This window comes from Taeniopygia guttata, chromosome 3 (genome assembly GCF_048771995.1).
Source record: "Taeniopygia guttata chromosome 3, bTaeGut7.mat, whole genome shotgun sequence".
Classification (NCBI taxonomy): Eukaryota; Metazoa; Chordata; class Aves; order Passeriformes; family Estrildidae; genus Taeniopygia; species Taeniopygia guttata.
In genome coordinates, this window is record NC_133027.1 from 104,320,953 (window position 1) to 104,347,929 (window position 26,977).

General features: G+C 38.0%; 1 protein-coding gene across 4 annotated transcripts in view; it reads left to right on the plus strand.

Annotated features, from left to right (window-relative positions):
- KCNK2 (potassium two pore domain channel subfamily K member 2) overlaps window positions 1–26,527 on the plus strand; it is a 127,985-nt gene extending 101,458 nt beyond the window's left edge. For all 4 annotated transcript variants that reach the window (XM_072927552.1, XM_012572394.5, XM_030269118.4 and 1 more), the window contains 3 exons: window positions 1,462–1,648; window positions 9,898–10,037; window positions 24,157–26,527. In XM_072927552.1, the coding sequence (XP_072783653.1) occupies window positions 1,462–1,648; window positions 9,898–10,037; window positions 24,157–24,474 (645 nt within the window). In that variant the 3' untranslated portion in view covers window positions 24,475–26,527. The remainder of the gene's footprint in view (window positions 1–1,461; window positions 1,649–9,897; window positions 10,038–24,156) is intronic.
- Window positions 26,528–26,977: the final 450 nt, after the last annotated feature.

The window sequence follows — 26,977 nt, forward strand, 5'->3', positions numbered from 1 at the left end:
CCAGAGCAGGTATTTTTATGTTGCCATAACACAAGCTATTACTATGATTTGGGTTACAAAAGCATGACCTTGGTCATGCTGACTGTAAACACAGTTCCCAGTGAAACTTAAAAACAAGAAAACAACCATTGTGAACAACATGATTTCATATTTACTTGATTTATGTGGAAGTTTCTTGTACAATCCCCTCTTTTAGGTAGAACCGACATGCATTAGATGGATGGCAAATGTCAAATTGGCTGGGCATGCAAAATGGAATTTTGCAGGGGTCTGTTCTAGCTTTAGTGCAGTTTAGGAAAAAATGTTAATAGCATACGCAACAGCTAAATGACATGGTTCATTAAATCTGCAGATGGTTTCAAACTGGGGAGACAACTAAAACTTGGAGGATCAAAATGATCTTAAAATTTTTGAAAAGCAGTCTGACTAGGATTAAATTTAAGCAGGACAAATTCAAAGTAATATGTGAAGGAATAATAAAATATGTAGCTACATGTCAGGAAACAGCTGTCTAGGTGCAATTCTATGGAAATGTTCTGTGGACTCTAGAAGTTAACCTGTTAATGTGGATTAATGTTATACTGCCATGGAAAATAGGCAAAGCATAAGAGACTCATTTTGTGCTATTTTTTCATATCTACCTTTGAGTACAACACTTACTGTAACATGGGCTAGTTTGCTAGTGCCAAGGGATTGCAAGAAAAATAGGAAGGGGAAGAAGAGGAAATAAATTTATTTGGTTTAAAGAACATGTAACATGAAAGAGAGAACCTGTGAAAATTTGCTGGAAATAGAAAATTAACAGTTTCAGTATTTGTCTTGGATAAGACCATAAACAGTACACTTAAACAGAAGGAGTTGAGATGTAGGTGAAGCATTAGGAAAATTATCAGATGACAAGAGCATGAACAAACGTTGCCTGGCCAGTCATGTATTTGCAGTGGCTTAGGTGCATTTGTTTTGTCCTTGGGCAGGTTTGGTTCTCTTACATCCCTTCCAGCTCTGTTGAAAATTCCAGCAGGATTCGATTTAGCTGATTATTTGATTGCAGATAACTGTAGGATTAAAATTCACCTTATTTAGTTGGTTAATTGTGGATCTATGAAATAAGAGAAATTGCAGGTGCATGCACTACTTGTAACTCACTCAAATATCTAGACAGCCCTCAAAACTTTTGCATCATCAGCTGTTAGCATTACTGAATGCTATACATCCTGCTCACCCATAAAGAGTCCAGCTCTGCTCTGCATTTACTGCTGGCAAATGTTTCCTAGGATAGTCATGCTTGCTTTGAAACCCTTTTCAGAATAAAATCCTTCTTGAATTTTCCCGTTTGTTAGAGAATTGTAATGCAGTGTCCTCTAGAGCTATGTAGTGCACACTGTGGGGTGATGGGTGCTGATGTGCACTGGTGCATTTTTATTAACAATGGGTTTCCTCTCTTTCCCCTTCCCTCTCCAGAAATGGAATGTGAGTCAGACAAAGATTCGCATCATTTCAACAATAATATTCATACTGTTTGGCTGCGTGCTGTTTGTTGCTCTTCCTGCAGTTATATTCAAGCACATAGAAGGCTGGAACACATTAGATGCAATTTACTTTGTGGTTATCACTTTAACTACCATTGGATTTGGTGACTATGTTGCAGGTAAGCACTTTTTCATGACTCTTTCTTATAATGTTTTGCACAGGGATATTTATTCTGCTTTTTTTTTTCCTTAATTTTGGGACAGATGTATTTCTCTTGTGTGGTGCCTCTCTCCCAGTTTTATCCTCCATCATTTATGTGATGGGGCTGTCCTCGTTTTGGTTGAGGTGACAGTGCAGAGACAGGAGGTGGGACAGTGAAATTCATGGAGCATTTCTCTGCCTACTGTTTTTTTCTCTTCCTATCCTATTAAAAAAAAAGTAGAGTATCATTTAGGTAAGGGTTTTGTTTTATGTTTCTTACAGGTCACATAGTGTAAGCACTAATAGATCATTTTATTCTGAATACCTCTTTTCAGCCTCACCCTGTGAAGTGATATAAATTTTGTGTGCGTCCCTTACTTTGAAAGTATTCCAGAGCTCTCTTTCTGCCATTGAAATGTCTGTATTCTGTAGGATCTGCTGCATCTTATTCTGTGACTCTTTGTCAGTAGACATTTGCCCATGTGCTTTTTGCAATGTCAGGAGAAGTTTTAGCACAACTTGAGATAACGTGTCCAATTTTTATGGTTCCATTAAGCTGAATTAGTTGTAAATAATTTTGATATACTGAGCTAAAAAAAAAAAAAGGTCTGGGCCAGTTCTCTGTGTCAACTTTTTTCTTGTAAAGATGTCAGGGGTGTTAGTTCACTTCTTAATTTGAGTAAGTATATGCTGTCTGTGCTGAGAAAGCACATTGATCTGAATCAGTGATGTATAGAGGTGAGGATGAGGAACTCAGAGCTTTGTGCTCCAAACCTGAGATTTGTTTTCCTTGGCCTGATCTGATGCTTCTGCTGGTACAGAACCATCATCCCCCTGATGAAATGCCTCTCCCACCTCTGAACTCTGTGCAAGGCAGAGGTGGCTGACAAAGCCCTTTGTGCTGGTACATCTCAGTGAGAGGCTCTTCTGGAGGGAATTGTTTTTAGTAGACACTCACATGCTCTGGGCTCCTTCTGTGCCTTGTCTGTGCCCATGGCTGTTGTGTGAGTCCAAGTGTGCCAAGCTGAGGTTCTCAGGTTGGGTAACTCCTCTTGTAGATGTGCCTGAAGTTTTGCCTTGATGGCAGTAAAGGGTCTTGTCACTGGCAGAAGTTTTTCAGGTTGGTGAGGTCCAACAAGGACCTCTCAAGTGTTGGAACTGCTTGACATATTTGTCAATTATGTGGGTAAAATGGGGGTTAATTTAGTTGTTGAAGATACTAAGCTACTAGGGCAGCCTTAATTTTTAAACTGCTTGCAAACTTGCCAAAGATTCCTGTAAATTATAGAACTGAGCTGTAAAATAGCAAATCAAATTTCATTTTACTTTTACATAGTTATTTGTGATGTTTCCAAATATCTTTGTATGTGTCTTGACTTCTGCCTTTCCATTTTCTTTCCTGTATTCTTTTTCTTATTTTCATTTTGTCTTCAGAATTTGTGATTCTGGTCAGATAACAACGAACATAAAATAAAAAATTTATGCTGTTTCTAAGTCAAGAATCTGGGTGCTTTAGAATTTCATTCCTGAAGGGTACGTGTATGACACGGAATAAAAATGATAGTGTATAAAGGCCTGGTTATATTTACTGTAAAGCATTTTGTGAAATGGCCCACTTGACTCTAACTAGAACACTGAGTACATTCATCATTACTCCCATTATAAATTTCCATAGACTTTGCTATTTGTAGACCATTTGATATCATGATTTTTTCCCTACATTGTCTGCTTTTAAATTCTACCAGGAAACACTTTCTCTTTCTACAGAATGTCCTTGAATTATATTGTTCTATAGCTGATGGCCTTTTATGGTTCACTTGAAAGATGCTCATTATTTAATTTAAAATCCTACTGTAAGTCCATTATGTCAAAGCATCAGAAATGTTTTCTAGATTCTTTGAGCAATGCGCATAAGACTTGTATTTGAACTGCAATGTTATTGACTTAGAGGGGCAGTGGGGTTTGTACTTGCAGAGACAATGCTCAAGAGAGCAGGGTTAAATGACTGTCTCCATCGTAACTGGGAGGTTAACATTCCCATGGGACTATATTCTCACAGGGCTGAAGTTGATATCATCATCTTTGGGTGAACTAAAATACTCTAGTTTTGGCCTGTGACTTGAAGGATTTTTTAAAAATGTTCATTTGTTTTCTTTGAAGTACATAGTTGACTGGTTAAATAAAAAATTTGAAAAATAGGTAAGGTATTAATTGATTGAGCTTTGTATTGTGGAAGTTTTCAGTCAGTGGTGTGTATGTAGGTACAAAATTATTTGAAGGAAACTGACATTGCAAGTCTCAATGGAGCTGATAGAATTTGTTCTAAGAGCCAGGCTTCCTTATTATTTTTGAGGAACTATGCAGAATTTTTTGCACCCCAACAAATTAGGACCTTTTCTTCATGATTTTTTGGATTTCTTATTTCTCTTTTAGGTAGGTAACTGCAGAGTGGACACTGAGGACCACTGATATTTTTGTGGTAGGCTTCATCTGGAGAACTCTCCTTGAAGTTTAGGAAAGCTGGGTGTCACAAACAAGGGAGAAACATGAAGAGTTGAGACCTGTAATTCTGTATAAGACTGTAAAAGAGGTGATCATATTGTGGTTCTAGAACATGCTAGTCTTGGTTCTGGCTTGCCATGGTGAGGCAAAAACCAGCAGACAGAATGATGCTTCAGTCTGTTTGGTGCCTAGATGCAACACATTTCAAAAAACTCCTCACATTGGCATTAATTTACTAATTTTTCTGGCTTCTTTCCTTAAATAACACTTAAAGTGAAAATTGCCTTCTTCCACTTAGCATTATAGTCAAACTTAAAGCATAATGGTGGGCAATGATGCTCTGACTTGCAATTACATTAGAGTGTACTTCCTGCAGTAAAAGTAAAATTGATAATTCTTTTAGCACTCTGGAGGTCCACATGATAATCCATATATGTGTGTCAGTTTTGACCCATAAAGTTCCCTCAAAACCCTCAAATTCTGCTGTATTTGAAAACTTTCAGATCTCTTTTTATGGCAACTGCCATCTCAGAGAAAAAAACTGTAATTTTACAAGCCCCACATAATCCTATGGTTGTGTTATGTGTTGGTGTGTGGGGAAAGTTTCTGAAATACTCATAATTTTTCATTAGCATGAAACTTGCTGCTTTCTGCTGCCACTGAAAGTAACAGCTGTAAAGAAGCCCTGAAGAACTTTCAGGAGGTAAAGAACAGAGTGTTACTCAATACTGTACCTAAAGAGAGCCCATAGCTGAACATGAGATTCAGGAATGGTATCTTTGACTATAGTACAGACAGTCATATTAGAAATTCTTTTAGTTCTCCAGGATTTTTTTTAGAACTTTCTCTTTTGTCCTGCAGGCCATGTACTCTATTCACAGCAACCAGAAGTAAGAAATGTTCCCTTTGCTAGTCAGAGACAAAGTTGTTATTTGAAGCCTGTGGAAATTAAAGTCAGGGTTTCCATCAGCAAGAGAAGCCTTAAGGAAAACATAATAGACTGATCACTCCTGGTGGATGCAAGGAAGGAAAAGATGAAAAGCCCTTGTAATTCATGTCCAAGAAAATATATCAACAGTATTCCAAAAAAAATTGACTGCTTCTCCATCTTATGAAATTATTTGATCTTTCCAAATTTTGGAATGGTTTTACTTTTTTTGGATAGAGAGAATTTTTTTTTTTAATTTGAAGAAAGATTATTGTAGCTTTTTGCAAAAAAAAAAAAAAAAAAAAAGAAAAACTGTGCTACAGCTTGCACTGCCTTATAAATATCAGAACATAGTCAAACATCCATTTTCTTGTTTTCAAGGGAAAACATTGACTTTAACATGACAGACAAAAACCCAACCAAAACTATTAATATCTTATGAAAAATAAATCTTCTCATGTTGAATGTATCATGATCTCAGTACAATGAAATATATTTCTGGGTACTAAGGTGAGCACTGAGGCACATGAATGTATCTGTCTATTTGAAAATATATTGTTCACATGTACAGATAAATTCTTTAATTTGCAGTGCAGTTTGGAAAGTATATTCAAATATTTCTAATGGCATTACTCTAGCAGGTTTCAAACCTAAATAAGGTGACACAAAACTTGACTAAATTAAGTAGAAGGCAATAATAGAAATAACATATCAATAGTCTCTTTCACAGTGGGGCATAATGATGATGTTTGTGACTAAACTGGATCACAGAATTCTGAAAGTGTCACTTTAAAAATGTATTCTAATTCTTGTTACTTTTGTGGGAGTTTTTTGGGGTTGGTTTACTTTCCATGTTTAAACCCTGCTTTTTAATTTAATGCTTTTTCACTATTTCATTCTGTTATCAATGCTGACGTATCACCGCTGTGATACACATACCTGGCTCTGCACTCTGTTGCTTGGCCTGAGACCCAGTTTGTAGAGAAATGAGATATTTTAGTCTCATTTAGTGTCACCCAACTGGGGCACTTGACTGGTGGTCATGGCAGCCCAGTTGATCTGCTGTCACTGTGTGATACCACGCACCAGCAGAATGAAATCGCTGTCGTGCTGAGCCAGAGGCGTGTCCAGCATCCTGGAGGAGAGCTCTGTGCCCTCCCACAGACTCTGAGACCTTTTTTGATATTTGGAAGAGCTCTTTGCCCCCTCAGGACTCAGTGTCTGTAATAGGGGCTCTGCTGCAAGCTGTGCTTTAAGCTGAAGATGGAGCACTGGCTTGTTGGATGTCTGTGCAGGACAGCCTGTGAGGTTTGTTTTAGATCTGTGCTTTGTTTTCTGAAGTAGCTCTCCATTTTTCACGGAGTGGCATCAAGTAGCTTCTCTGGCCTACTTACATTCCATCTCTGACAGTGCAATGCTATCTTGACCCCAGCATTCTGCATTTCCATGTTGCCACATCAGCTACTCTTTCTCTGTCCCCCCTTTTCTTGCAGTCCCCAGAGGTAATTGCTTTCAAGCTGCAGGGCTGAACTCCATATTTCTTTGGAGTGGGATGAATTGCATTTCTAGATTAAACGTGTTAGGTTTGTCACAACAGGAATGGTGGACAGCTACTTGTTATTCTGCAATTAAAACTGGATTATATAATTTTTCTATATCCAGAGTAATTTTTACTGCTGATGAAAAATTATAGGCATTTCCTTGTTTGCAGTGCCAACTTTTGAATAACCCAGAAATTTTTGCTGGTATGGAATTAAGATACTCGATGTTGACAGCACTTTCTATTCTCTCCTTCTAATTTTGAAGTAAAAATGCAAAGCCAACCAACTTTATAGAAATAATTACATATTTCTATTTTGAGCCAGTTACTTTAGAAAGAATGAGAAAAAAGAGGGGTAACAATGAAGACAATTATTTACTTTCAAAGGAGCTTGTTTTACATAAATAATTAAGTAAAAAAAAATATATTTGTAACTCTGATCTCTTACCTGAGAACCAGGATCTGTTCTAAAGCATGCCCGAGATATTCACTAATGCCTTTCTTTACTGAAACAGAGTTATTGACCTTAATAAGGAATATGTTTGGGCCATAGAACAACTTATGTTTTCCAAAGTGTTGAAAATCCCAAATAAAATGTATTTGGCAGATGTAAGAATGATGGCAGCAGCAATACAATAGCCTGTGATGCCGATGGATGGGAAAACTTTGATTTCTAAGAGTCTTCAAGCAACTTTAGATCAAATCTTTACCAGAAAACATCTTGGCAATAAACTGTGGCTGCTCATGGTAACAGGTTATAGCAGTGAGACTGCTAGATTTCTTCTTCATTGTGGTTTTAACCTATTTTGGGTAGAGGCTAAAGAAAGCTGGGAAAAGCTTTGTCCCTCAGCCCACAAAACTGGATTTGCCAAACAAGCAACAAACTTCATCTTCTGCCTTCTCAGCATTTTGCTTCTTAGAGGGCTGCATTATCCAATTTGCTTTGAAAACGAAACTTGATAGTGTATCACATTGATATGCTTTTTGCAGTGTTGCCCATAAAATCATTAGATGATCTCATATATTTCAGTTCAAATACATTTAGGTATGCGTACTCACACCCAAATGCATTCATTCCCATTTCAGTGAATTCAGTTGTTAGTGAATTTTTGTAGTTTATATTCAGTACAGTTGAGTTGTGATCACATTTCTCTATGAAATCCTGTTTAATGACATTCCCAGGTAGCTTCATTATGGCAGCTTGAGCATCACAAGAGATAGTTATGTCAGGACAAACACTCTCAGGTATGTCTCTCTCCCTTGAGATTTGATTAAATTGCAAAATCATCCAAAGAGTCCTTGAAATTCAGAAGCTCAACAGCTAATAAAGGTTCTAGCTTTGAAGTCTTATCTTAGAGTATTTCTTTGGATACCTGTTGTCCCTTCAGCTTCAGGAGAGTTGAGCTTCTTTGGGCATGGTTAGATGGAGCCATCTCCTGGCCAGACAGCACAGAAAACTTGGTTGAACATGAATATGTTCAACTCCTGCCCCAGTGATTAATTTTGCTGTAAATAAAACAATTATAAACTGTGAAGGAAGTGCTTCCTGCAGACTGGCAGAGTAAGGTTTAAGTTTATAAATGAAATATGCCAAAAATTAAAAATTAACCATGTGGATTCTTTCTATGAAATTTCCTTGTGCATTGTATGAACAGCTGAAGAAGAGCATGAACCACCAAGAGTGGCCTATCACTATAGCAAAGATATGGAGGTCATCAGCCACTTTTTGAATTACAACAAATTTTGGGAGGAATCATCCCTAAAATACTGTTTTACTAGATTGACATGAGATGGATGTTGTTAACAAATGATTTGGTGTTTTGTTTGTCTTGTGCTGTGACAAACTCAGCCCCTTTGGTGGCTGGATGTCTTCTGTTCCAAACAGAGCCCTGACTTCTACCTCTGCTTGGGACTGCAAAGGCATCAAAGGATATCTGCTTTCACAATGTGGATTCATCTCTTGGATAGCCGAGCAAACCATTGCAGCTCAATGGTGGTTTTTTTGGGGTTTTTTTTGTTTTTTTTTTTTTAATGAAAAGGTGTAATTGACATGAAAATAAAATTTCTGTCTGGGAGGGGTTCCATACAAAGATAGCCATCAGTAAAATTCTTTGTTATTTGCATGTAAATCTCACTGATAATAAATAAAATCATTATTCTCTATGAGGGTCAATCTCAGTACCGTAACAACGTGCTTGATATTTTGGGGCCAGTTTTCCTTTGATTTACTTCAGTGTAGGATGCAGATACATAAAACAAAGTATTATGTACCTGCACAGGCTACTTAATGTGCCTGAGAAGGTTTTGCTGTAGAGTCTCTTCAATCATTGGCAGATACACACATCAAACTTCTTGCAGCAGCCCAAACTAGAAGTCTGGTTTTATTTGTTGTAACACAGCTGAATTACAAGTTTATGGCTTCTGTTTTATTGCATGGCAAGATGTGAAATGTGAGCAATTTGGTGCTGTCAAGAGCTCTGGATGAACATAACTTATTTTTGTGTGGAACTAAGACATCTGTTCCTTATAGCTGTATTATACCTCAAAGCTCTATTACAGGCACCTCTGAAATGTATACTTTTTTATACTTTAACACTGAAAAGAAATGACTAGTGCTTATGACAGTGGGATTCAAAAAATTTGCCTTCAGCAGGCTTCTTTTATCCACCTTTTATTTTGGCAAGGGTATGATAGTTCAGCTCGAGTCCCTGCACTCTGGTTTCCTTCTGCAGATTGGAGATGGTAATGTTTGCCTACCCACCAGGGACACTTGTTAATGCAGGTGCTACTCTGTCTTTACTGAGGCTAAAGGTTTTATATAAGTATTGAGATGTTTTAAGGTTCTTGCAAAAACAGATTTCTCAGGATATGAACACATTGCATTCTTTGGAACAATACTTAAAACTCTGGTACAGAATCATTTTTTGGAGCAGGTGGCAAGTAATTTCATTCAAGCCATCTTCAGTGACCTCTGTCTTAAATGATAGTGTATCAGAAGTTGAATCATTTTGTGTTTATTCCATAATTATTATGGATTTTTAACAATCTTTGTCTAAAATTTGCAAACTCCAGACATTACTTTTAAGAGTTAACTAATTTATATAATTTGTTCAAATTCAAAAATATATTGTGCATGGGTAAAAACACAGAATGTGTAAGAAACTTAAATTTCTTTTTCCTAGGAAAATTAATTTAAAAACGTCTTTGCACCTATAGCTATTAAGTGTGAATTAATTTTTACTGTATTGTTTTTCAGGTGGATCAGATATTGAATACCTAGATTTCTATAAGCCAGTGGTGTGGTTCTGGATCCTTGTTGGGCTTGCTTACTTCGCAGCTGTCCTCAGCATGATTGGAGACTGGCTAAGGGTCATATCAAAAAAGACAAAGGAAGAGGTAAGAATATTTTGAAAAGAGAAGAAATATTCCTTTTAAAAAACTTTGAATAGAAGCCAGGAGAGCTTATAGCTGCTTTTGCTCTTAAGGTGCATAGGTCAAAGCTGTTTGTGTGTGAACTGTAACGCTGCAGGAAAAACAGTAGGGAACTTGGTAGCAGTCCATTCAAACATAGTGTTTTATTTTTACACATCTGCATAGAAAATTAAATTAAATGTATTATTAAATTAAGTGTACATGAATAGTTACACTTGATTTATGGGGAAAAAATCCTAATCTACTGTTCTAGGTAGTAGAATGTAGGCCTTAATTTTTAAGGCAAAAACAATTCTGTTTTGTTCTATAAGTGATACAGGTATGTAAAGAAAGTACTTAAGTGGTTATATTTGAGATACCATACTTTATAGGGTAAGAAAATAAATTTTTAATATCATGCAAGGTATTGGGATGAATTATTTAACTATCCCTGGGTGTATTTTACCATAATATCTTCCACATAATTGTTCAGTACTTGTAGTCAAATACATTGCTTTGAACTGAAATATGTTTTCACTCGTAAATTTAACTTGTTTTCTCTTGTTTTCACTTGTATTTATAATCCGAATGATACAAAGTTTTACGTTTTGTCATTTAAAAAAATGTCTTGGTTTTGAAAATGTTTGAGGGAAAATAAAATTTCCTTCAATTGTAGCATGCATAGTTCAGGTTTTACTGTAAGTCTGAGAAATTTATTTTGTTTGAAGTAACATATTATTTCCCTCTAATTTAGCTTGAGTTCTCTTGCACGCTTCAGTTGATTTCTGCTACTCAAACATAAAAACTCTAATTTGTTTTTGATGGAATGAATATGTTGGCTACTGTGCAGTGGCCTGCTACTTAGATTGTTTTGAATAGTTTTCCTAGCTGTAGGGCATGGCATCAATGCCTAGATGTATTCCTGGTGATCCTGGAGCTCCCAAAGCCTATGCTCTGAAGGGTAGCTTACCCCTACGTGCTTTCACTGGCTGCAGTCCCTCAGGGTGCCTGCCACCCTCTGATCAGGAGCAGGGATGCTGCTGGCAGCAGGCAGGAGGGTGGGAGCTGGAATCTTGGGCAGGATTAAGCTGATTTTGTAAGGAATGTAGGGTTGGGAAGCACTTTTCCCTTGCCCTTGCTGTGCTCATGGTTAGATTGTGACAGGTCTGCTCTAAGTGCACTTTTAGCAGGCAATTCATAACCACTTAGCCCTGATACAGAGGACAATATTTATTCAAACAATTTCAGTTCAAGAGTCCCATCTTTTGCCACATGCTGTAAATTTGAAAAGGTATTTATGACTTCCCTTCTACAATGAGCTCCACAGACAGGGAGCAGCAGGTAACATCTGAGTGTTCCCATTTGCAGGTTCAAGAGCTGGCAGGATCCCAGTTCTGTTTTCTAGGAAAGCACTTGAGGGTGCCTTTAACAACCAGCCTGACATGGCTTACTCTGGCTGCAGGGAAACCACCTCAAAAGCCAGTGACCTGCATGTATTTCTATTTGGTTATTTTTGCACTTCAGAATCAGGCTGGTCTTGCCCATTTTCCCCTCTGCAATAGGAAGTAGAACACTGGCACAGGCTCCCCAGGGAAGAAGTCACAGCACTAAGCCTGCCAGAGTTCACAAAGCATTTGGACAATGCTCTCAGGCACATTTGGAATTTTTGTGCAGGACCAGGAGTTGGATTTCTGTAAAGACGTTTGAGTGTGTCCCTTCCAACTCAGGATATTCTATGATTCTAAGAGTGGTGTTTCCTGTGGGCAGTCTCCTGGTGTCTAACTCTTCGCAACTTGGGGCATTTCCTAAATTGTCTTTAGTTTCCCTAGGTTACTTGTGTCTGGATGTTTTGGAAAAAATATGATGTGACTGAGGCACTATGACTTCAGACTGCATAAATATTCTCCAGGCTTGTTTTTGCTGTATTTTCTCAGACATGGTTGACACATTTCAGTTCTTCACACTACTTCCCAGAATTAATCTGATCTTTAACCTCAGTTTTCTCATATTCTTTTCTGTTATCCAGGCAGCATCTTATCCAGAAATCTTAGCATCTTGACTATATAGTTGACTATATAACACACACAGGTTTTAATCTTATAATGATGATAATATATAAAGAATGTTTGAAATTTGTAACTCCTTATGAAGCTATTTCAATATAGACTAACTCTGGAAAGGATTTAAAGACACATAAATTGAAGAAACCCAGAAATAACCCTAACACATCAAAAGCATTCCTATTTTTATCAGGGAAAACTGTTTGCCAGGTTATGCAGCACAGTGCTTTCTTTTCTCAGGCACTGGGAATGTGTAACCTAGTCCATCTTTTCATTCTTTCTCACCTTTATAGTCTAAACAAGCATATTCATTTTGTCTACAGCAAGGAAAACTTCAATCTTCAGATATATCAGAGTTCTCTTGGCTGAAGCAGGTATTGGGAATTCTGTATACAAGTTTCATGTGTTTTAGGTTAGATTAAAGACAGACATAACATAATTGGTGCCATTTGTTCAATTAATCATATCTCTGATAGTCAGAAATCTCCCTCCCTACTTCTTAACCCATTCCTCAGGCATGTGTGAGAATTCATAGCAGGAATAAAATGCTTTAGCAGTTTAAAATTCTATAGTTTTAAGAATGGCAGAGACCAGTTTGAGAATTGAATTATGAGATATGCCTTGTAGTTAGAAAATACAAAAACAACCCCTCTGTCTTCTATCCTGATGAAACTTTGTAGGAAGAAAGTAATATATATATATATTGAATTTTGTTATAAGATTGGCTATAAGCATTTTATAAATATTTACTTTTATACAGGTTTCATTTTATGATGAAAATTGCTGCTCTTAGCTCATTCTTGCTGCCTTGCTATCTGGGGAAAATCTGAGTGAAGATGCTGAAGGAGTTTAGTGGAAATGTAGTTATCAAGTCTCTTCTGCCAGCAGAAGCCAGATGAGACTGAGTTTCTTGTCTTTTTTTCCAGTTAAGCCTAAATTTACAGTGGACTCTTCCAGCTTCTATGTATGCAGATTATAGTAGAGGAACCTCTCTAGAGTTCCAATATCCACAAGTACAATGAAAAAACCTATTTCAAAGTATGGAGTGTATTTTTTAAACTGTCTTGGAGAAGCATTGTCAGTCCTTGGGGAAATGGCCCCTTATACCAAAAAGTAGCCTTTGAAGTGGGAAACAATGTTATATATTAAAACCTACTGAGATAGGGAGGCCGCGAAGAAGTCTACAGAACTGTGATCAATGCACTCTGAAAACTGAAGCAGTTTAGTGTATATCCTAGGAAATAGGATGCTGAAAATCTTCCTGAAAATTATGGGGATTGTTATGGCTATAAACAAATAAAAAAGGTTTTGTATAGGACTTGTATCCTACTTTCCATGAACAAAACAGAAGTCTAACATGTTTTAGATACAGGAGCCGATCATTCAGTAGTGATCAATTGTGCTGGTTTCAGCAGCTTAAGCACCAAATTTCAGAGAATGTTACCTGAGTCCAGAGTGAGACAGAGAGGTTGCAAGAGTTGTTCTTTACTTCCTCACAAAACTACATACCATCAGAGGTATATATATTTTGGTAGACAGATGTAATCTCTTTTTTGCCTTTTCCTGTAGTCTAAAGTAAAAAGCATCAATAAATATCAGCATATTTAGGGCATAAAGGGAAGTCCTTATTCCAGGGAGGAGCCATGCTGTTAATGGGTACCACCTAAAATCTGTAGTTCTATTCATATATTTTAATGTAGTGGTGTTGTTATTAGAAGCAGTTGACATAAGACTTTGAGGTAATAATGCATTTCACTGTTTTAACAAAATAAAACATCTATATTATTTTCAGGATGTTACCAGGAAAGTTTGGCATATGCAAGTGGATCTGAGATAAAAAAAAAATCTGATCAGAAATGAACTAATGCAAAGAACTGCTATATTTTGATATTAAAATCCAGATAAACAGTATGTCAGTCAGTTGCTCAGGTGGTTTTTGTCTCCTGAAACACTCTGGAGAACTTTGAACGCATCAAATGGGGAGGGAAGTGAAAGACAAGTAGAGACAGAAGTGGGAGTTTTAGAAGGATAGATCTGGAAGCAGCTCATACAGTAAGATAGATGAAATGTCAGAAAGTCACTGGAACATGCTGTATGCTGTAATCTACTTTAAGTAGGCGATCTGTCTCTGAAGTTCAGCCTCAGCTATACTAGCTTGCCTTAAACTCCCTCCTCTTCATTATTCTCTACACTCTGATTACTCAGAGCACTTTTAAAGTCTTCTGATTTTAGTCTCTTTGAAAGGTAAATTTTCAGCAGGATTTTTTTCTGTGTCATATTTTTTCTTTTATTTCTGTATGCAGCAGCTTCTGAACTCCAGAATTTTCAGCAAAAACGCCTACCCAACCAACAATCTTAGGCATTTGGGCTATAGATCCTGGAGGAGCCTGTTCTCTTCACTGTGTATCATGAGTCCAGGTGACAGACTTATGTTAGACATCGGCTCAGTATGGACAAATGACTTTTTTCATGCTGCCTGTCTGTTTTTTAATTGAGCAACATGCACCCAGCTTTAAAGACCAAGCCTAAAATTTCATGAGAAGTAGAACATTTACTTCTTGTAGAAATTCAAGAGGCAGCTGCTATATTTGATATTTATAAACAAATCGAACAAATTTGACTCATCTGAACCATCATTCAGTTTAATCTTCTTGGCACCAGTGACAGAGCTGTCACTCAAGTCTGTCAAAACAGAATTAGACTTGTCAAGATGATGCTGTGGAGATTATTGAACTCTCTATATTATTTGTTGCCTTTTTATTACCTTCAGGCGGAAGGTGCTCACCCAGCATAAGGGACCCAGCATAAAGAGAACTTGAGCTCATTTCTCACAGCCCCAAAAGAGAGACCCCAGATGTAGGCTTATATGCATGAAAAAACAAACAAAACAAACAAACAAACAAAAAATAGTGGACTAAGTGAGAAAGAGTTTTGAAGGGTTTTCACCCTCCAGGGAAACAGATTGTCTTCAGAGGCTGTGTAGTGAGGGTATATGATCAAAGAGGAGGAAAAAGTAGTTCAGTTGTTCAATGAACTCCTGACCTAGCTCTCCCTGTTTCTAGAAACAAAATCTGCTCACTTAGAGAGGAAGATGGTAGAGAATAACTCTTTAGCCTGGTGATCAGAGTCACTTGCTGGTCCATTTTGCATTGTTTCAAGTGAGATGTGTCAGCTTCTGTTGAAGAAAACAACTAGTTGGAATTTTCTTATATCTACCCTCCCCAACCAACCAACCCTCCCACCTCCTGGCAAAAGAAAACAGATAAATAATTCAAAACATAAAAACAGGCAAAAACCAAAAGACCCCCAAACAAATCCGAACAAAACAAAAACCCAAAACCCTAACCAATCAAAACCCAAAAAACCAAATCAAACTGCATCAGTTTTGCACCTTTTCTATCCACAAGTTCACTGAATTGGTCAGGCTGCTGTGATGGAATTCTGTTCCTAAAAAGCACTGAATTGGAAATATTTGTGGGAGACAAAGACAGTGTCAAAGCCATGGCATGCACAGTAATTTTGCAAGGCAGTATTTAATAAGGGTAACAATTCTAAGATGTGCAAGCAGGGAATCATCGAGTTTCTGTAGGAAAGTGGTGCTACTGCTGCAGATGTTGTTAAAAGGTATATTACTGGAAAACAGCCTCTAGATTGGTGGTATAGACTTCAGGAAGAATGCAGAGAGCCACATAAATGGCAAGGGAAGAGAAATCTCTCTTGCATTAAGAGTTTGTTTTTTTTCCCAGTACATCCAAGATGTGCAGAAACGTCTATTTGGGGAGGAACATCTTTGTTTGAAAAGGGATTGTTTTTAGTAATTTCTATGAGATGGGGAGAAATATAAAATCTTCTTACAGTCAAAACAAGTGCATGTTTCCAGTCAAATTTGACTAGCAACAGGACAAAAAATTAAACCAAAACAAACCCAAAATAAAAGGTGGGAGTACAGTCTCTCTAGAGCAGCCCAAAGTCTCAGGGATGTATAAAGAGTGGTTTTGGTGTAAAGAGGAGATTGAAATGACTGACCTGGTTCTAAATGCAATTTGTTCTCTTCCTTTCTATGAGTTTAGGTTATCCTGGTGATATTCCTGAACCTCCCCTAGCAGCAGTCTGTAGCACTGAGTTTCTACATTGATCAGTCTTTTAAAAGTCTGCTGTGGCAATGTGTGCAATAATGAATAGGAAAGAACATCTTGTTCTGAGAATTCCAGGAAAACTAGACAGCTGATGGCTTTTGACACTTTTTTGAGATCTGTCCTCATAGTTTTGTGTACTTTGGACATGTGATGCTTCACTTCAGATTCAGCACACACACAGATAACATCTCCACAGTTTTGCTCTGGTTATATTTATATATGTATCATGCCTCTTAGCTGGGCATACCAGGCATTTAGGGACTGCTGTTTTGTTACTGCATATTGAGTACCAGGTCCTGCTGGGGTGCTGATTACAAGAGATGAGCTGCCAAGGACTCTTCCATGAGGAGCAGCATGGCCCAGGGCATGGGGACACTGTCAGTATCTCTCATGCCACCCCCTGCGCCTGGCCCTGCTCTCCCACAGTGTTCAGGGAAGAATTACTCCAGTGAAGGCTGCATGCAGCAAGGTTGTGAAGGCAAGGGGTATTGAATTTGCAAAAATAAAACTAGAGCAAGAGACTTATACTCCATAATAAGAGAAATTGATTAAAAAGAGATCAGTCATAGCAATGGCATTTCTTGAGGTTAATTACCCATGAAGATTCCCAGAATGTATATTATGATGGTCTACATTGAGAAATCTTAATTTTTGGAGATGTAATTGATCCTTTGCTACAGTAATAAATGTACCTGTGGTTACTTTATTGTGGGCTGAAAATATTCCAGGCTAAATATTACTGACATGATTAGCATTCCTGAAAACCTTACTTTTTTTTTTTTTTTTAGGATAATCTCAGTGCTTGGATATTGTTAGGAAAAGACTCCAGAACATGTTACTAATGCTGAGTGTATGAATGTGATAGCTGTCTTGAGGATGAGTCCCCAGACAAAGCAAGTTCAGCAGAATGCCCTTGCAAGTAGGTGTGTTGACATTGAGGAAAATGCTTTGCAATTTCAGATAAAAGGGACCAAAAAAGCTATAGAATACTGCCTTTCACAAGGGATAGGTGCAGTTGCAGTACCAGTGCTCTACAGCCCAAGTGGAGCTTCAATATTTCACACAAATATCACTCCAGATATTGACACTAGAAAGTTAAGGAACAAACAGTTCTTTCTGGGACTTGACCAAGTAGTTACTATAATCATTCTTTACTACCAAGTAAAAATTAAAAGTCCTTTTTAATGTTTGTTCTTTTTTAGCATATCTTTATAAGCTTAAAAACGCCCAGTGAGTTTAGGAAACAATTGTTGTCTCTTTCCTCTGGGAGAAAGTTTAGGCAGTCTTTCAACTGCCTGTGGCTTGGGTTTCATTATGCTTCTAGCATAGTTCTTAAAATTGCTATTCCTGGCTGCAGCCAAAGTGTTTGCTGTACAGCACAGGCAGAGGATACACAGTGTTCCCTTGAATCACCTTAGGCTCAGCTGGTAGAGCTTTATGCAAACCCAAGTAGTTTCTTGTGGCTAATACAGGTGCATTCACTCTCACCAGGATGAAAGAGGAGTTGGATGGCTCTCTGAGGTAGCTGAAACCACTAAACAGAACTGATTTTTAAAGGAAAATTTCAACATCTTTTTTTAAAATCTTTGTAATTGGAAGTTAATAATAAAGTGGAACAACAGAGAGTGAGATAATCAGGCCCATAACTTGTCTACACTATTGAGACTACACACATGCAGATCTATAAAAAGACATATCTGATGGGTAATATTCAATAGTTCTGAGGAAATACCTAGCATAGCAGTCTTCATATTTATGGAAAAAAACAAAAGGTAAAACAAAATAACAGTGCTGACTATTAGTATATGTGCTTATGTTTTGTAGGCATGATTTTTTTAGGCTGTTTTTATTTTGTTGAATCAAGCCATGATAGAGGAAAAGGCCATTTCTTGCATCTGCCATCTGTTACATCTCCAGAAAACATATTCCCACAGCTGCCACCATAAATGTTCCTCCACAAATAAAAATAATCAAAATTCATGGGCTCTCTGCATTCCCATTGGAGAATGTGGTTTATTTCATCCAAGGCATCAGATGTGTTCATGGAAGTTATGTGGGTGAAACCAAACAATCATTGCTCACCAGAATGAACTCACAATCATTGCTTATTACAGTACTCAACAATCCAGTTTCTATCAGGAGACCATTGTTCACAAAAACCTCTGACCACCATGGCTACAAAAATACAATTGTCTATGTAATTGAAGCTTTACCCCAGAAGATGACAATTTCACAAAAGAGGGTCTTTTCCCCTCTGATATTTATTTGAAAAACAGAGGGATGTGTATACCAGTGACTGGAACCAAAAAAGGCATCACTTACTGCTTTGTGTGTGCCATTCATCTTGAAATCAAAGTCTAACACCATAAAGATCTGGTGAAGGAGAGCTCCCTGCTACAGAGCTGAGGTCCTGACAGAATGAAGGCATAGAAGGTGGTGGCTCATCATAGAACAAGGTGGATCTGGGAAATCTCAGCATAGGTATCTCATTAATGCCTGTAGTGTTTCTTGCTTTTTGTGGCTGTTTGCATTTAAAGACAAGCAGAGCACACTCTTCTCTAAACACCTGTCCACAGGTATTTTGGGTATGTACTAGTAACACTATAATAGCAGAAATACTGAAAGCCAGGTCATTGGGTTGGGAATTTTAGGTGGACTATAAATGAGATATGCTTCATGTGCAGCAAATGCACAGGTTTCACTAAAATTTTTTGTGAAGCTTCTCTTTTTCCTCTTCTGCACTCTGGTCTTTTCTAGCCTATAGAAACTGAGGTGGTGAATAGAAATTTGTGTGCAGCAACAACTTGCATGGGAAAAGGCAGCATATGCTTGCCCAGAACTGCAGGAAAGTGAGATGGAAGGTAGAAAATCCCTCTGATGCCCTCAGAGATAAACCCACCTAGCAGCTGAGTTGTTAAACCCATCACCCCTCTCTGTACCTACATTTTTTCTTTTTAAAGCAACTTTGTGAACAATTTCTGTGAACACTGGCTGAATTTCTGAGAGCTAAGACAAAGTGTTATGTTCTGTATTCTGCTGTCTGCATAACTTGACATGTAATGCACTTTCAGTTTTGTCTGAGTAGCATATCATAGATTAATTAGATGTGTTATTTTTAAGTAGTAGGATAAAGTACACTAAAGAGGAAAAATGAAACCATGAAAATTCAGAGAAAGCCTTAGGGATAAATTCAAGAAATTATATACAGGACAACATCTATACTGTTAACAATATCCATAAGAAAGGGCACCCTTTTTTCACCCTAAAATGAAGTCAAATGGATACCTACAACTCATCTACTTTCTTTTTAAATTCAATTTTTTTGTCTTACACTAACATGCTCATCATAAAATATATGAGCCCTGTATGCCAAAGGGAAACAACATAATGCTCAGCTATGACAGAAAAATCTGCACACATTACTTAGAAATATATGTTTTCATTTTCTTGCATGACATATATATAATGCTATTTTTTTTTCTTATTTTCTACTCAGTGGTATACCTCCTCCTGAGTATATCATAGCTTTCATGTCGTATATCTGAGCTCCATCCAAGCAGGATATATTTCTTCCCCCTCTGTAAGCAGAAGTAGATTAACTGATTTTACTGTGATGCTGGGGTTTTTCAAGAGTATCCCTGTGACAGAGGAGCAAAACTAAGGCAAAGTTAAGTTAGGCAAGTGCATTTGTCTTGGTATATTTAAGGATGTCCTTAATTATGCTTTTGATTGTTTGTTTTCCTGCTACAGCACAGATGTGGTTTAATTCAAAATACAGATTACTTGTGTGTGGCTATATGGCTTGTGTTTTCCAGATACTTAATAGGATGAGTGGTCTTCCTGAATGGTGGGAAGTTTTGTGTGCATTAGTATTTGGATAATTTTGTGAGCATCCAGAAAGCTTCCTCAGACTCTTGACAAGTGTAAGGAATTAGAGCAAATGTACTGAAGGATGAAGCAGGTGTTTCAGTATGTTCAAATGTTTTTTTAGTTTCAACAGTAGCATCCCCTTGTACATTCTTACATTATGTTTTATGCTGTTGGCCTTTACCCAAGTGTGGAGCTCGGCTGGACAGAAAGCTAAAACACAGGAGCAATGAAACTGCATAGGAACTTTTGTACCCCTTGGGATATTGACTGAGAGCCAGTTCTAGGACATTATTCATTTAGATGAATTTTGGCAGGAGTAGGTGAAGGAATGGTGGTTTAATGTCCTTGTTTTTTTTTCTAGTTCTGTCAAATTCAGTATATCTGTCTTGAAGTTATATTGGTGATTGTGTATGTGGGCAGCCTGGGAACTGTTTGGTGATTCAGGAAGTTCATGCAGTACTTTATTGATGTCTGTTTGTTTTTCACTGGAAAAACCACCCAAAAAACCCAATAGTGATTTTAATAAGAATGAGTAGAACACTCTCTGCAAATAGTTCAGAGGCAGTTTCTCATTATATCCTGAAAGAGTAAATGTGACATTTCCACCACAGGTAGACACATAAATTGGCAGAGACATTTGGAGGTGTTACTGGAGATGACCTGTGGCATTTGAGACGTCCTCATAGGGTTATTTGATATGGTGCAAATCTCATGGGATGCCCTGGCAGTGGTAGCTGGAGGCCAAGAGACCTAGGCTGGGCAAGGAATTGGGTCAATGCTGTTCATTTGTTTGGAAAAGTTGTGGGTGTTGGATTTTGGGGGTTGTTTTGGTTTTTTGGTGTCTTTTTATTTTTAATTTTTTTTTGTTTTATTTTACGGTGAAGTATGCTGTGTGGAATACTTAGTTGTGTTACTATATACCATAATTCTCGAGAACTTGTTATTGAGACTTGTCTTCCCTGAGATCATAAGGCAGTAGGGTGCTGCTTCCTGCTTCTTAAATACATAATACAGTTACTTGCTGTTGATGTTCAGCATAGCTAGGTTGATACTCCTTGTGAAATATGTCTAACACCTTGCAGTCTTATTTGGATTTTGATGTGGAGGAAGTCAGTTCAGGAGCTGGGATAGGGGCCATGTAGTTACTAGGAGCATTTCTCTTCCCTGAAGGTTAAAGTGAGAAACATCACCAAATTAGTGCTGCTTCTTGTATGGCTGAGTCAGGTGCTATCACTGTGACATGTTTTTCCTATTGCTTCTGAAATATTCTGTGACATTCAGCCTTATGTTAAGTATGTAGTTGTCAATAATTTCTGTGACTAAGAGGCCTTGTCCTCGTGTCACACTGCCCCCAACTATGACAGCTGCAGAGTCTACAGAGCTGTGTTGTAATGAAGCAAGAGATATGGAAAAAAGTAAATTGTTGTCACAGTAGGTAGGTATGCCAAGAATTTAATTTCTTTTGAGCAGCACAGGCAACTGGCATTTCAGTTGCTCTGCATGAGAAATTTTTTGGTTGCCAGAGCTCAGATGAAGAGGAGCTGTAATGCAGTGTATTGAAATGTCATAACCTAAGGACAGAAAGAACCTGAACATATTACAGCTATGTCCCTATGGATCAAGGAGAGAGCAAATTATATAAGGAAGTTACTGATGTGCATTGGTAGTTAAAATGTCACTTTTCTTTTCTTGTAACCCTTTTCTTACAACCCTGCTTGAGTCTGTAAGTTCTATGGAATTAAAAGTTTTGTTTCAAAGAGGTAACATTTTTGAATGCATTTCAGTTCACATGGAAATAGGGGCCAAAAGCAGTGATTTGGGGCACCCATAGTTCAAACAGCACTGAACTCCCGGTTCCTAATGTGTTCCAATTCCCTCTGTTTTTCTACTAATGCATCTTGATTCTACTTAGCAATAGCATTAATAACAGCATGTTTCAATTTGTATTTTTCTCCTATGATTTTAATATAAACCAACATCACAACTTTGGTGCATGGGCAGGTAGAATTGTGTCCCACACCACCTTAATTGGAATGAGCCTATCTCCAAAGGCACATTTATTGATGCTCTTCAGCTGGCTGCATAAACTTGCTTCCCCAAAGAAATCTCACTAGAATTCAGACATCAGATATCCCAACAACTACAGTTTTAAGATTCTCCTGAAAAACTTGAATGCCCAAGAATAGCTTATCCTGTGCAAGAGAGGTCCATCACCAGGAACATCCTGAGCGTATCCTAAAGGAGGGCCAGTTCATTTTCTCTCCTGAACAAACATGAAATCACATGGGAACTTAAAAAAAAAAAAAATTGAAATATTGTGGGGAGACAGTTTAAGGTCGTTGTATTTTCCAGTAAGTTGCTGAAACAATCCTGATAGCATCTCTTGAATGTGATGACATGCAATGCCAGAGATGTGTGCCTGAGCAAAAGACCTGGTTTGTTAAATGCTTACACAACTGGTGTGGGGTATATATAATATGTGTAGGGTAAAATAGAAACCTGTTTACTGGCTCTTTGCTCTCCTAGACAGAGCCATTCTCCAGGATCTGGGCAACTTGCCTTTAGTAAGGCTTAGGAAAAGGAAAAAAAAACTGCCCCAGGGTGTGTACTGATACTATTTATCATATTTTCATTACTTGTTTGCTACAAGTAAATGATTGGAGCAGCTGAGATATTTCATCATTGCAGATTTGATTATTTTCGGATCTGAAGTTTAGCGTGTCTGATCCTAGCTGCACAAATTAAATACTAACAAGCATTCAGTTAGGTGAGTCCACTGTTTATTGCAGATAACTACTCTTGTTTTAGAAAACAGAACATTTGTCATCTGTCCAATTCACTGAAGTGGAGATAAAAGTAATAAAATGACCCTTGGGTAAAGAGATCTTCTTGTTTTGTTTCTGGAGGGGGAAAAGTTTTCCTGAAACTGTCACTCCTGCATGAGCTGATGAATTTTTACTTTCATTATATTCCTGTTTTCCACTGCACTGCAAAGCATGAATAAGCTTGCGGCTTTTTCTTTGATGGTTTGCCCCTAATATTTCTCTGTGTAAATTCTTTTTTCATTTCTCTGCTTACCAAGTCAATGTTTGCCAGTGATTGAAATTCTGGACTAAACAGTACCAATGAGGCTAATTTATGTGGGTTAAATTCTCCTGGAATGCTTCACTTTGGAGTTATATTTATGAGTAGTCTATATTCCCTGTTCTGTACCTTCCCAGTATTAAGCTGTTGAGGAAAAAGAGATTTAAAAAGAAACACTCTATTTCCTTTTGAATTACAATGAGATAATATGAACAAAAGGCGCCTCCTTTAGTTACCTACATAACTTACTTAATGTAACAGTGATTTGACTGAAATGCAAGTGCAAAAATATCAATAGCAAATAAGTGGCAGGCCACAGTTTACCTCAGACTAGATCTGCTCAGTCTACCTTATGCCATGTCTGAGGAAAAATAAGGATGATTTGGGATTCAGGCTGGGAAGCAGACATACCACTGAGGTGACTTTTAACTGTTGCTGTGTTGGTGCTATGTTTGAGCAAGCACAGGAATGAGGATGCAAACAGCTGATGGTTTCCTTTGAAAAAGACTTTCTGTCTAAATTTACAGAATTCTTTGCCAAGTCTCCCAAGGTTCTTTCCAGAGACAGTGAAAGTGCTCATAAATAATCCCTCACTCTAGTAACAATGCATAACACAGCCTGGATTGTTGGGATTTCAGCATCCACTGACCAGCTGGGTATTGCACAGCTGTCAAGCCTCTGCAGCTTCCATGTATTGCTGACTGCCTATGATAACAATAAAAAAATAAATCAGCAGAAAAGATTTTTGTGTTTTTGGAATTGTTAACTCTTACTAGTGCAACATTTCTTCTTTAGCTGCTGCCAATAAAAGAGTGAGTCTGGCTTGAAAAATTTGTGCCTGTGGCAGCGGCAGCTCTTTGGCAGCCCTGCACTCTCTTCATGTTCCTGTGGATAAACAATGTCTGAAATCCTTGGTGCCATAATTCTTCTTTTTATTCCTGATTTTTGCTGCAGGTTGGGGAGTTCAGAGCCCACGCTGCAGAGTGGACAGCCAACGTCACCGCTGAGTTCAAGGAGACTCGAAGACGCCTGAGCGTGGAGATCTATGACAAGTTCCAGCGGGCCACCTCCATCAAAAGGAAACTCTCTGCAGAACTCGCCGTCAACCACAACCAAGACCTGACCCCCTGCAAGAGAACACTGTCAGTGAACCACCTGACCAGCGAGAAGGACCTCTTGCCAGCTCTGACAAAGACGGACAGCATTTACATGAACGGTTTGACGCCGCACTGTGCAGCAGAAGAGATAGCTGTGATCGAGAACATTAAGTAGCCATGACTTTGGAACCCAGCCCTTGGGAAGCTCTTGGCTTAGACTAGCCATACACCTTTTTTTTTCCACCCTGTCGATGACCAGTGCTAGCAGCATTTTATATGTGTGCATGAGTACCACAGAAAACCTACAGTCCCGAGTTACCATCGCATCTCTTCAGAGACACATAGATGAACGGCACTGCTGTTTCCAAAAGATGCTGGAACAAGCAATGTTTTCTGCCTTTATCTGCCCAGACTGTTTTTCACTTCTAATGTGCCATATGGCCTCACGAATGAATCTCACTTGTTTATGGTAACAATGTAGCTTTGAGGGATCAGTCCTTAAAATTTCAGGGTCTACCTTACTGAGCCTAGGAATGGACCATTTCTGGACTACAACACATTTGTAAATGGCAAGAAATTCTTATGCAGCCTTTTACCTAAGAAATTTTGGTCAGTGCCTTATCTTTTGAAGAACCAGAACCTCTACAGTTCCTGTAAAACTTTTGTTTGTTTGGGTTTTTTGCATGAGAAGTGTCTTTCATTTAAACCTTTCGTTCTTGAAATGGTGGTGTTTCAAAGGTGTCTATTGTGAAGATACCAACCAGCATGAATGAATGCCAAAACTCAACAATCATCAATTGATGTTGTTAGCTCCAAATTTAAAGGCACTGCAGTTTCAAAAGTTGCAAACCTGTCCCCCAGAAACATTTTGTTTTACTCAGGTCCAGCTGATACTTATTCATGCTGACTTGTAGGATTTGCAGACCCTTTTCAGGTCTTAGTTTTCCAAGCAGTGTTCAGCAGTTGTTTTTCTCTGCATCAGATGTACCAAAAAAATCTGCAGTTTATCTATCACTAAATTATTTGGTAGATGACAAGAGCAAGTAAAAATTACTGTTTTGATGAGAGGCAGGGGGAGGCTTTAAATTGCTGTGTTCTAATAATCACATCCAAAAAACCAATGCAGATGAATACAGCTATTTTTAATAAACATAAACCTTCTGCCAGATATTTGGTATGAAAAGGATTCTTAATTTCCTTTTTAAGCCAAGTCACCCCAGAGGCTACATGATATTTTACCCAGGAATCCTGGTGGAGTGCTTTCCTGAATGTCACGTGGGTTGCCTGTGTCAGAGCTGTGGCTAACGTGGGAATGCAATTGAAACTGGTATCACTGTGACTTTCTACATTTCAAATAGAGATGGCTCTGAATAGCAATGCAGGCATGAAGAAAAGCTGATAAATAGCACAAGAATACCAATGATTGTTCAGACAGGATAGGCTGACAAGAAGCAGATCTAAACCAGACTTTGGGTTTTCTTTATTGGTTTTAAGAAAACACATTAATTTTGTACCTTCTGTTTTGCTTAGAGGTATATATGAGATTCAGAAGAAATGCAGGATGGAATGGATGATTTTGAATTTTTTTCCTTATGTTAGTCTATTGTAACCTGGCTGTACATAAAATGAATAGAACAGGCCTTAAAGAAAAATTTAGGCTCTGTAAATTAAAAAAGAATGGGACTTTGCTGATTGGGCATGATTCAAGTGGCAAATCTTACAGCATCTCTGACCATTAGATAACATGCAAGATATGAATGTTCATGTTTTTTGGATGCTTAGCTTGTTTTCTAATAAATATAAGTTAATATGTACATTCAGTGTAAATATCAGTCAATTAACATTTACAGAGAGTACGCTTTTAAAACTAAGAAAGTTCCATGACACAGCACCGAGCAATGCTCTTATAACAAAGACCCTTGTCTCCCCAGCACAGTGTTCTGAATGTCCACATGGCAAGGGTTCTTGCCATGTATAAACTGTGAATTCTAATGAAAAATAAAGTTTTTAATTAAAATAAGTTTTCCTGAATCTCCTGCTTGCTACAACTGGAATGCTAAGGAATAATTTGTGAAACTGATTTTCATGCTTTCATTGGTTACAGAGTATAGCAGTTTGCCACCTGCTTTAATTTAAGCTGGTTTAGCAATAAAGGCTTGATTTACCCAGCACAGAAATTACTATTTTTTTTGCCTTGATATTAAAAACTATGCTCTTTGGTTGCCCTACCTTAAGTTGTGTTTCTTGCCATTTTGTTTCAAAAACTCATCAGGATTCAGTTTCTTCCATCATACGCTGCAGAGCTTCAGGCAGTTGCTCCATCCTTGGCCTGGGGGAGGTGCAGGGGGCTCTGCCCCTCTGTGCTGCTGGTACTCCTGTGGTTGCTGGTGCCTTTCTGCCCGCAGAGTGTGTGAACAAACCCCTCTAAGCACAATTCCTTTCACTCTGCAGCAGTTTTTTCTATGGTGAATATTTTACAGCAGCCTCTTTAATTAAGTCTTGGCCAAGGGAATGAGAGGCCACAGCAGCCTGGTGGTGAGGAAGACTACGGGTTTTGTATTGTTTCAATCTTATGTATGTGGGGTCTGTTTTAGCGCCTTTTGGAGCTGATTTTTCAGAAAATGACAGGTAATGTTCAAAATTTATTGTTGTTGATTCCCTGAGCTATCTTAGGTTAA